This window comes from Berghia stephanieae, chromosome 2 (genome assembly GCF_034508935.2).
Source record: "Berghia stephanieae isolate SIO BIC M18660-M18661 chromosome 2, UCSD_Bste_1.3, whole genome shotgun sequence".
Taxonomy (NCBI): Eukaryota; Metazoa; Mollusca; class Gastropoda; order Nudibranchia; family Aeolidiidae; genus Berghia; species Berghia stephanieae.
The window spans coordinates 97,892,625-97,904,276 of record NC_088361.1 but is presented as its reverse complement, the minus strand read 5'-3'; the positions used below and the strand labels follow the sequence as shown (position 1 = coordinate 97,904,276).

General features: G+C 36.5%; 1 protein-coding gene across 6 annotated transcripts in view; it reads left to right on the top strand.

Moving 5' to 3' along the window:
* The first annotated feature begins 8,842 nt into the window (after nt 1-8,842).
* LOC144965993 (peroxisomal carnitine O-octanoyltransferase-like) overlaps nt 8,843-11,652 on the top strand; it is a 47,554-nt gene continuing 44,744 nt past the window's right edge. The window contains exon 1 of one of the 6 annotated variants that reach the window (XM_078901964.1): nt 8,843-9,034. Coding sequence is in view for 2 of the 6 variants with exons in the window: in XM_078901963.1 (XP_078758089.1) it covers nt 9,085-9,107 (23 nt within the window). In the remaining 4 variants the exon portion in view is untranslated. Of the gene's footprint in view, nt 9,227-9,551; nt 9,661-11,652 lie in introns of those variants that run through there. The other 5 variants (XM_078901965.1, XM_078901963.1, XM_078901966.1 and 2 more) reach the window with 5 other exon arrangements.

Genomic DNA, 11,652 nt, shown 5'->3' with positions numbered 1-11,652 from the left:
TACTCGTGTTGGAAGTTGCCCCGTCTTGTTGAAAAGCAAAAAAATAACTGATTGGAATTTAATCTGAAATATGTTTTTCCTCTAAAAAAAAGTTACACAGTTTTCAATATAAAGCAGATTTATTTCTAAAGATGAATGGCCCCTATGAAGTCCTGACTTGAAACCAATGAACTACAGCAAATATGTCCAACATGGTTTATAGGGATCGTACAATGGTTTACACTGAAGAAGAGTTATAAGACTCTATTCAAACCGCACGGAATCGATTTACTATTCAAATTCAAGACATTAGAAAATCATGGAATAGGGGATCACATCAAAATTTGGGAATGACGTCCCAAATCTTTGGTATGGTAAATAATATGTGGTGTGTTTTTTAATCCTGGGATTTACATTTTTCAACACCCGATACAAATGTTTTCAAGCCAAAATGAAAGAAATGTGTTTTGTCTGTCACAGTGCGACAGGAAGATTGTTACACCGACCTGTGTCAAGTTAACATAATTTCGTTACTTACGAACTATACTATTTGCTTCACGCCGGCAACCTGAATTATCAGGTCAGTGGTTCTCGGTCTTCACTGAAAATCCAATCGATATAATAACAACGCTCCAATTAGGTCAAATGATATTCTTATCAATAGGATTCAATAGTCGTAACGTCACTTCCTTCCTAATGACGCATGGTAACTAGTAACACTGGCTCTAAACTATCGAACAATGGCGGACGCCCGTATAAAATATTTCTCCGGCTGGCATAAAAACGCTTCCAGAGGAAAAAAAAACACATAAATATGATCATGTTTTGACTTTTACACATTCTGATCAAAAGGCATATGAAAAGGGAATGAAAAGTTCTAGCCAGCATGAAGAATAAAAAGTAATGATTTTCTTTGTTTAGAACCAAGATGGCCGCCGTTGCCTGGCGGCGTGACATCAGACTACTGAATCCTATTCACACCTTTGTTGGGTTGATTGCTTTTAGGTACGAATTTTACTTTATTTCCAACGGCTATGCATTAGATCTATACTTCATTTTAAACACAGTCTCCACTCAACTCTTGAGCGAGTGAACGATCTGACAAACAAAACCTCATGAGTAGACCGAGATTCCATAATATTATGTTTGATTAAAAGGTTGGGCTACCTATGATTCGAGGCGAGAAGACCAAGGCATTACATAATGGACGAGTAGATCCTCGAGCCCCGCTTTTGGTATTTCGTTCATAAACTGGCAAGACGACATATGGGCTTTTACTTTTGGTCATTCTAAGAGCGCATATCTGTTATTGTCCTTAATAAGATATAAACGCTTTATACTCAAGTTTTTATTTATTTTTTTTTTTTTTGTGTGGTCTATTTATTCATTTTTTTAGCGTCTAAATCATCCTGACATAAGATACCGTTTTGAGGCGGTGGGTCACAAATTATGTGTTATTCGGCAGATAACGAATAATCTATTTCTTAAACAATTTATTTCTCTCTCTCTCTCTCTCTCTCTCTCTCTCTCTCTCTCTCTCTCTCTCTCTCTCTCTCTCTCTCTCTCTATTCATTTATTTATTCGAATCGAGATAAGTCTGTGCAGTTTGAATAAAAATCGTGACAATCGATTAATTAACAAGGAAATGGTGAGAGATCAAGGAATTTGTTTAATTCTATATCAGAGATAGTAATTGATCAAGCTGTGAGATTAACATTCATTACGTATATAATCCGGCTAAATGAACATTAAAACCGTAAAATCTTGTAATTTGTTCGATTGTCTACCACACACAGTCAGTTTGTTACATTTTAATCCATTTATATGTAAATCTATTCATTGTATCTATAAGAAAATTAATTTGACCCAATTAAACGTTTATCCAGAAACTCACTCATTGTATGCCCAATTACTAATTATGTCTATCCATGCTGAGCGCTCTTTATACATTCTGGAAGAGCAAGACAAAACAAAATAGTGAGGGCATTTTGAAGCTGACAGATCGACGATGTCATCTTATAACTCTGCCCTAACCAACAAAAGGACAGTATCTGGGCTGACCCAGATCCAGCCAGTTTTGCCGCAATCGACACATTTAGTTTTTTCATTCATAACTCTTTAATTCTATTACATAGTGGAAGTCTTCTAACATTAAATAATAGCTGATGATAAATTGCGTTTTTCTGTTAGTCGGCGATTTCATTGACGTAATATGTTGCGTAATATTTTGAGATACTGTTCTTTCTTGGTTAAAGCCAAGCAAATAACTCTACCTGTAACCAACAAAAGGACAGTATCTTATACGACCGTCTCACATACTGTTCACCCTGGTTAACCGCAACGCAAAATGCCTCGTCCGTATTCACCAAAAGAACAGTATCTCGGTTAAGAATATAGCAAAATACGAATAACTCGATCGACAAACGTTTCACGTCAGCGAGGGCGAGCACTCGCCATCACGGACGAGTGAGAGGCAAGGCTAAGTGTGTTTGACCTGGCGTGAGGGGATCTATCGGCTGTGGCGCTCGCTTGCCGAGATCAAACAAGTCAAGTTTGTAGGCGTGACTCTGATATAATATTACTACATTAGACTATTCCTCAATCTTTTAGACCCTGACTCCTTTTTCAAGATGAGTCTATTTTTATTAAGCATCATAGCTTTAATTTACGCGTATTGATGATTTTGGCTATCTTGCAAATTAGACTTTAATTGTGTATCAAGGTTTTGTCATTGTACAACGATATGGGGTGAGTGAGTGATAGTGAATTAAACCTAAGAATAGCTGGAAAATAGGGTATGTTCCCCCACACACACATCCCTTTTTGTTTTAAAATCAATATCTTCATTGTCATAGGAAACGAAAAGCATGAAATGGAACGAAATATGTTGGTACATTTATACTGAATGAAATAGGCGACACCATTCTTACTAAATTTAAAAGGTGCCTAAATTATGAGCTAATAAGATGAACAGAAAAATTATTTTGTCTTTAGCTAATTTCGCCCACAGGGAGTTACAATAGTACAATTTAGATAAAACAAGGGAATTAATTAAAAGTTCTGCTATATTAAATTACGAATTTTGCTTATTTTATTCATTTCTATGTACATGGATTTATGGTGTTATTCACGTAGCAGCTTGTTATGGAAAGATGTTTATCAATGATGACGCTAAGGTTTTTTGCTTTATTTGAAAATTCTTTTGTGCTATTTCGAGAGAAATAGGTGAATTATTTGCCTTCCACACTTTAAAATCTCAGTTTTACTATCATTTACTATAATTTAATTTTAACTTGTTATGGTACATTCAAGATTTAATCTCATTAAAACAGCTCGAAATTCGTTGTATTAAGAATTGTAAATTACTTAGGAGTACTGAATCATAAATTTGCGTATCACCAGCATTAAAATGATAACTCAGATTTAATCTGGATATCACACTAGAAAGGGGGTGCTTATATACAGAAAAAAGGAGAGGGCCAAGACCGCACTCCAAAGTTTAGTAAAACTTGTTCTGACTGAATACCATTCACCACGACAGTCTGCCATCGATCCTGTTAAATACATTTTTGTATGATGTAAACCGTTTTAAGGGCAATTCCTTTTACGCCTACGTATTTTCTAGTCTTCTTAACAAAATGTAATGGTCAATGGTGTCAAAGGCAGCTGAAAGATCTTAAAGGCATAATAAATTGATATTGTTAGCGTCCGCATTATATAACAAAAGATTTTAAGAAGCGCCGTTTCAGTTCTGTGTTGCTGTTTGTAGGCTGACTGAACTGTTGTTCTTAAGATGAGATAATAATTGTGTCAGTACTACCTTCTCCAAAAGTTTGGACAAAAAATAGAAGGATGTGTGGAAAGTGAGAGATATGAAGACGATTAAAAGAAAAACACAAAAAACCCCCCCAAAAAAACAACTAAACAAAAAACGCCTGGACAGACAGTCACACCGACACCCATACACACACAAACGCACACACACACACACACACACACACACTAATTAGTTGAAATGAATGAAAAATAAGTATACTTAAGTTAAATGTTTGGTTGAGCATCCGACCAACAAGTAAGGGGATCAGTTTTTTATTGCCAGCTGTATAAAGTTTTGTAATGGTTTTGCTTTCTTTTTTTTTTTTTCATTTTTATTACTTGTTTATAACGCCCCTCTGCCCACCAATCAGCCACTAAATAGCTAGCTTGATATGTTGATTTGGTGGAAAGTAATACGTGAATATTTCAACTTATGTCATAGATTAGATGGATTTTGAACTCAGTGTCTGCAAATCACGGGCGCATAATTTTGTCAAAGATATAAGAACTGCAATCCAAACAGTTGTTAAAAGCAGGTATTTCCACTTTTAACATCCAACGGACGAGGTCAAACTTAGATGTCGCTGGGTCAAACACACGCGTTGTGGTATGTCACTACTGCTGTCGGATGTGAAGGTCATTAGTTCGATTCTATATAGAGTATGCGGTTAGACTAAGGGAGTTAATTTTTGACATTTTACACGGTAATTTATTTATTTATTTATTATTAATTATTATTATTATTATTATTATTATTATTATTATTATTATTATTATTATTATTATTATTATTATTATTATTATTATTATCATTATACGACCCTCCGCCCCGAACGGGGGGTGGGGAGGGGGGAAGAAAGAAAGAGAGAGAGAGAGAGAGAGAGAGAGAGAGAGAGAGAGAGAGAGAGAGAGAGAGAGAGAGAGAGAGAGAGAGAGAGAGTGCTTGTGCATTGTAGAGGGCGGGAGCTTAATAGAATAAAGATATAAATATATATGTGTGTGTGTGTGTGTGTGTGTTTATGTGTGTGTTTGTATGTGTGAAAGAAACACGAGGGAGACAAAGAGAGCGAGCGAGATTGGTAGATAAACAAACGGGGAAAAGAAGAGAGGGGGTGGAGCAAAGAATAGGTAGGGATAGTATAAGAAAGCCCTTCGTTTCAAAAGAAGTCAAAGTCAATCAATCTGAAACATATTGACCAATGAGATTGCAATTTAAAAAATGGGACTGGTCAAATCATTTGTTGCATTGTTTCCATTTTGAGTCAGATGAAAGCTTGAAGAGGAGCGGGTTGGGCTTAATTTGTAATGACTTACAAGAAATCATATAATTGAATCTTCTTGTTTGAGTTGCAACGTCGAGTTATTTCGGACCTGCCACTCGTTATCACAACCCCTTGTGGTCAATTGTCAGCTATTAAACTCTCCTCCCCTTTTTCTTTGGGTTCACTCCAGTGACTTCTTATATAGTAGACAATGGTTCACTCACATTGTTTATTGTCTCAAACGACCCCACCCTCCCTCCCATTCCCAATGAATACACGTTAAAACGCTCTCTCTCTCTCTCTCTCTCTCTCTCTCTCCCGCTCTCTCTTCTCTCTCTCTCTTATTTATTTATTTATTTTTAAAAATATATCTCTCTGCATCCATTTCTCTCGCTCTCTGTTTGTTACTGACTTTCTCTCTCTCTCTCTCTCTCTCTCTCTCTCTATCTCTATCTCTCTCTCTCTGTGTTTCTCTCTCTCTGTGTGTTTCTCTCTCTGTATGCCAGTCTCTCTCTCTCTCTCTCTCTCTCTCTCTCTCTCTCTCTCTCTCTCTCTCTCTCTCTCTTCTCTCTCTCTCTCATGTAAACAACAACGCGATAGAAAGTTACAGTGTTCCTCTATGATGTCATGTTACGGATGACGTCATTGGCGTTGGCGACTTATGCGTCAACCAATCAAATCGTCACCAACAGTTTCGCATGGTATGGCTCGCCATACGGCGGCATCTTCGTCACGCCACTCGTTGACGCCACCGCATGCTCACGGACACCGTCAATATTTACGGGGCGGACTACGGCCGTCGGAGATACTGTTCTTTTGTTGGTTAACGATGGGGTTGAAATAGGATACTGTTTCAAGCAAGTTTTTTATTGCCTCTAATTTCAAAAATATTTGAGTTATGATCATTCTGACAACTTTGTAAGCTTTCCTATGTCCCAGAGATTCGATTTAGTAAAAAAAGTGATTTTATGATTTTTTGAGAGATACTGTCCTTTTGTTGGTTAGGGCAGAACTTATATAAGTTGGTTTGCCGACTGGCCCACGTCTGGATTTCGCAGAAAAACGCCGGCCGTCGAAAAAAAAAAAAAAAAAAAAGCTTCTGTTCTTCCAAAGATAATCTAGTAGTTTAGTCTCATTGGTTCTTCGTAGACTGTTTACGCGAACGGGTCCGATTAGAGATAGACGACGATTGGGATTGTTTGGAAGCTTTAACCCTTTGCCCACTAGTCATTATGATATCGGAAATGCTATCGCCGTCTACATCTACGCCAGATTAGAAATAGAGGGTGGAGCCTACCATGATACAACATTTTATGGAGCCCTCATTTCACCATATCAGTTCTGTCCACTGACAGGTGGGTGGGTATCGCTTTCCAGAACTTATATCCTTATATGAAATCCTTTTGATAGCTCGCTTGTCAACATGAGTCAGCTCAGCCCTTGATTTATGTACAGGCATCACAGGCGGTATATGTTGTGTAACTTCAAAGACCACGGTTGACCGAAAGCGATGAATGGAAGCCCTGCTGTGGCATGGAGAACGAGGTTTTGTATGTATAGTTACGTCACTATCTCAACGCTCGTGAATTCTTAGTAAGGCTGGACTCACAATCAAAACACGAAATCTGTGTTTTAAACTCTTGAATCAATCGAGTTACATAAATGCGTTCGTCTCATTGAGAAATGAAAAACGATATATAAATCAAGAACATCGAGCAGAAAATAAGGAAATTATCATGAAATTATAAAATTTGAGAAAGCTGTTTTCAAAATCAAATCTATTACAAAAAAGGTTATTTCTAGACCGATTTTTATGAGACAAAGACCATTTTTCTCCATTTTTCAGACTTATTCCAACAATGAGGTTTTCAAATTGATCGCAATTAGATTATTTGTCATTATTTTTCTTTTTAATACCCAATTGACTGCTCAGGAAACGAATACGTAATCCTTGGCGGCTAGCGAGTAGATGTTAAATTTTGCGTACCCTTTCCCACGCAGACGCACACACATACACACACACACACACAGACACACACACACACACACACACACACACACATACACAGACTTATCGTCGTCTAGCATCCTATCGTTCGGCTCGACGATTAAATGGGGTTCGTCTCGTCGCTAAAATAATTACAAAATACATATATTTAAAATATCTTTATAGTAATGTGAATTAATTATTTTAATGCTCTAATATTTCAAGAATGATCATTATCATGATTTATTACGGTGTGAATTGAATTAGACCTTTAAAACTGACGTTTAATCTGACACCATACTCGCTGTTATCATTCGAGTCTAAGTTGTACTTTGGCAACTTTGGAAGTGAAAGACATACATTGTGTGTTCAGTCTGTGTGTGTGTGTGTGTGTGTGTGTGTTTGTGTGTGTGTGTGTGTGTGTGTGTGTGCGTCTGCGTGGGAAAGGGATATGCACAATTTAACATCTACTCGCTCGCCGCTATAGATGTCACTGGCTTCCATTCATCGCTTTCGGTCAACCGTGGTCTTTGAAGTTACACAACATATATACCGCCTGTGATGCCTGTACATAAATCAAGGGCTGAGCTGACTCATGTTGACAAGCGAGCTATCAAAAGAGCAATCGTTGATTGATCAAAAAAATCAGGATTTCATATAAGGACATAAGTTCTGGAAAGCGATACCCACCCACTGTCAGTGGACAGAACTGATATGGTGAAATGAGGGCTCCATAAAATGTTATATCATGGTAGGCTCCACCCTCTATTTCTAATCTGGCGTAGATGTAGACGGCGATAGCATTTCCGATATCATAATGACTAGTGGGCAAAGGGTTAAAGCTTCCAAACAATCCCAATCGTCGTCTATCTTTAATCGGACCCGTTCGTGCAAACAGTCTAGTATCTTTATTCACATGCATTGCATGGCATAGTGGTGTCCATACACCCCCCCCCCCCCTTTTTTTTTTCTTTAATTTTTTAATTTTTTTTTTTTTTGGGGGGGGGGGGGGCTGTTTTGATCATCTATAAATTAATTTCTGGGATACATTTTCTGTCCCACCTTGCCCTTTGATCACTGATCTTGATTTGGCTAGATTCATTTAAAAGATGAATTATACAAAACAGTTACATTTTCGTTTTACTTTTCCAATGAACTTCTTTTGTAACGTTTTAAAAAAATGAAGTGCCCCTTTAGATTGCTTAGTTTGCTTTCTATTTTCTAATTATTCCAACTTCCTAACTTACTGACGAATGAAAAAAAATAATTTTTTATTCTCTATTGTCTTCTGGCACTTTTCTATTCACTTCATATCTTGTTGTTACCAACATAAGTGCCTGCTCCACTCACTTTTCTGAATTAAAAATTCACCCCATACACCGGAGCATACTCAATGTCTCAATCGTTTCTATGTTATATGTTTGTGTTGAGAATATTGGCTATTAAGCTTAACTGCTGGTCAAAATTATTCGCGATGGTGGTGTACGAACGAATCGGCGGTCTCAAGAAGTGGGTGAGAGAGGGATCTAGTAATGACTTTTGAGTTTGAAACGAATATTTTTGTGTTCGTGGATAGCTCACACGGTAGAGCCACGCTCTCACCTGCCAGGCGGAGTTGTCGTACCAATAAGGTCGCAGGTTCAAACCCCACCACCGCCGCGAAAAATTTTTTATTCTCTATTGTCTTCTGGCACTTTTCTATTCACTTCATATCTTGTTGTGACGAATGCATACTGTTACAACTACAAGAGGGCAATTACGTCGAGTTTAGATTGTTAGCTCTTGATTGGTTAGCTTCTGCTTCGACAATGTTGGGGAGGGTTGGTGGTGGCAATGTTTATTGATTTGTTGTCCAAAGTTTAGTCGGAAACCTAGTTCATCATAGATAGATCGTCGGCTGTGAACATGGACTTTGCTCGCGTTCTCAATTAAAACCTGTACAGTTTTTATCAGAAGTAGTGAAGGCTGATGCAGTTAGAGATTTTAAGAGGTAAATGATCACCACTTTAACTCTTTAGTAGAAAGTAGACTGGAGAATGGATGAGAAAGACCGATAAGTTTAAGTAAGTAAGCCAAGACAAAAGGACTAGAGACTAAAACTAAAACTAAGATTCTCACTACATAAATTAGGCTTAGAGTCATAGAGCAGTCTCGCGATTGACTTTGAATTTGAATCTAAAAGGTAAAGTGTCTCTTTTGTTTCATCATCACAATATTTTACACACAGACCATGGCTTACTCGACTCAGGCCTCCCGATTATGCAGGCAGTTAAAAATGTGGAGGCGAGAATGCCAACCAATTAAAGGAGGGAGTAAAAAGTAACAGCCCTAAATTTGGATTAGCTTTTAAAGAAAGAGGGAAAATTATATTTAACACCACAATCATTATATTGTGTTTTTTCAATTGCGAAATGTACTGGAATTAATATTAGATAAATATTTTAAATTTTATTATTGTTTTTTCCTGTATAAGTCTTATCGGAGGAGGAAAAGAGAACAGCATGTTTACTGCCGCAAACAAAATGGCAGCCTCCTATCGGTATCAATTTTAAATTACTGTTGTGTCTAATTTTGTGTTATTTCACTTTGGATTACTTTTCCTCATATCGTATGCAAGTATAACTCTATTTGTTTATTATTTTACCTGCTTTTTAAATTGAATTAACTTTATAATCGAGATTGCTAGTCTAGTCTAAATGTTCGCTTACTCTTCTCTGACTGACTCAAAGTGAAAGTAAAGAGACTTCTTAGTTTAGAATATAAGTTGCCTTCGTCTGCATTAGGTCTATATAATTATAATACAGGTCTAGACTAAACATGGGGAGAAAATGTTGTGTTACGGGTTGCCATTCAAATTATAAATCAACTGATAAAATTACTGTTTATAGACTTCCTAAAAATTTAGAAGAACGTGAAAGGTGGATGAAAGCAATACCCGTGACAATATCCCTAACTTAACACATCAAACACTGTTGTTTGCATCAAACATTTTCCTGAAGGGTTTGAAACAATTTCAGTCAAAGGAAGATTAAGACCAAAAGACCCTCCTTCTATTTTTGATAACATTCCAAGAAGTTTAGTACCAACACCACCACCACTTCCTAGAACAACTACAAAGTCAAGCTCAGCGATACGTTGTCATCAACCAGATGAATTGAATGAATTTATTAAACAAGATGTTGTAGACTTTGATACTTTGTGCTCTTCTATAGCTGGTCGACAATTTCCTTGCGAGATTAATTCTTTTGTAAGCAACAATTGTTTATTCATACACTCAACAGATTACTTGCATTCTTCTGGCATTCCAAGGTTTATGTTAAAAATCAACCCTGATCAAAGCTTCGATGGATTTCACGCAGGAGTAAAAACATCAATAACACCGCTTTCAAGAAACAGGATTACAAAAGTTGCACGATGGTCACAACTTGAGGCTTCTTTAGATTATCTAAATTCTTTGGAACTGAATCACAAAAAGTCTGTTTTGTTAGAACAATGTTCAACTTTGAATACAGTTGCAGTAAAAAATGTGAAATATTCACCTGATATCATAGTACGAGCTTTTGAATATTTAGCTACTTCCCGATCTTTATATAATCGTCTTCGTGAGGATTTTGGTTTACCAAGCCAAACCACCCTAAACAGAATATCATCTAAAGTAAACAATACCAGCGATTTAACTTTTTTAACAAGTGTCTTTTCTTCCTTAGAGGAACAGCAAAAGAAATATATTTTATTGATAGATGAAGTCTATGTTAAACCTCTCCTAACATATCATGGAGGAAAACTGTTCGGAAAATCTGTTAATAAGCCAGAAGAACTTGCAACAACAGTTTTAGGGTTTATGTTAGTTTCACCTTTTGGTGGTCCATCATATTTAATTAAAATGCTGCCTGTGCGTAACCTGGACTCACAATTTATGTTTGATCAAACAAATGAGCTATTGAATAATATAAAAAAAGCAGGTGGAACTGTAGTATCTATCATTTGTGATAATAATAGAATCAATCAATCGTTTTTCAAATTATTTTCTTTAGAATCTCCTTGGAAGACAACCGACAATATATTTTTATTATACGATTTTGTACATATAGTTAAAAACATAAGAAATAACTGGCTCACAGAAAAAACTGGACAACTTGTTTTTGAGGATAATGGAGATGAATTTACAGCTAAATGGGAACACATACAGAAACTACAGCAAATGGAAGATGCAAGTCTAGTGAAGATGTCAAAATTAAATTATCAGTCTGCTAATCCCAAACCTATTGAGAGACAAAAAGTACAAACCTGTCTGAATGTTTTCTGTGAGGAGACTAAGGTAGCATTAATAGAACACCCTGGAATGCAATATGAAAATGTGGACGGAACAGTAAATTTTATATCTAAGGTAATTGAATTTTGGAAAATTATGAATGTAAAATCACGCTTTGAAGACAAACGATTCAAAGATCCATTACGCGCAGCCATTTCTACTGATAAAGATTTAGGATTAAAAATACTTAAGGATTTTTCTGATTTTGCTTCTCAATTACAAAGCCAACAGGGTAAAAGAGAGAAAAAATTTACTCGTGATACTTCTTTAGCCATTCAACATACATGTAAAGGAAT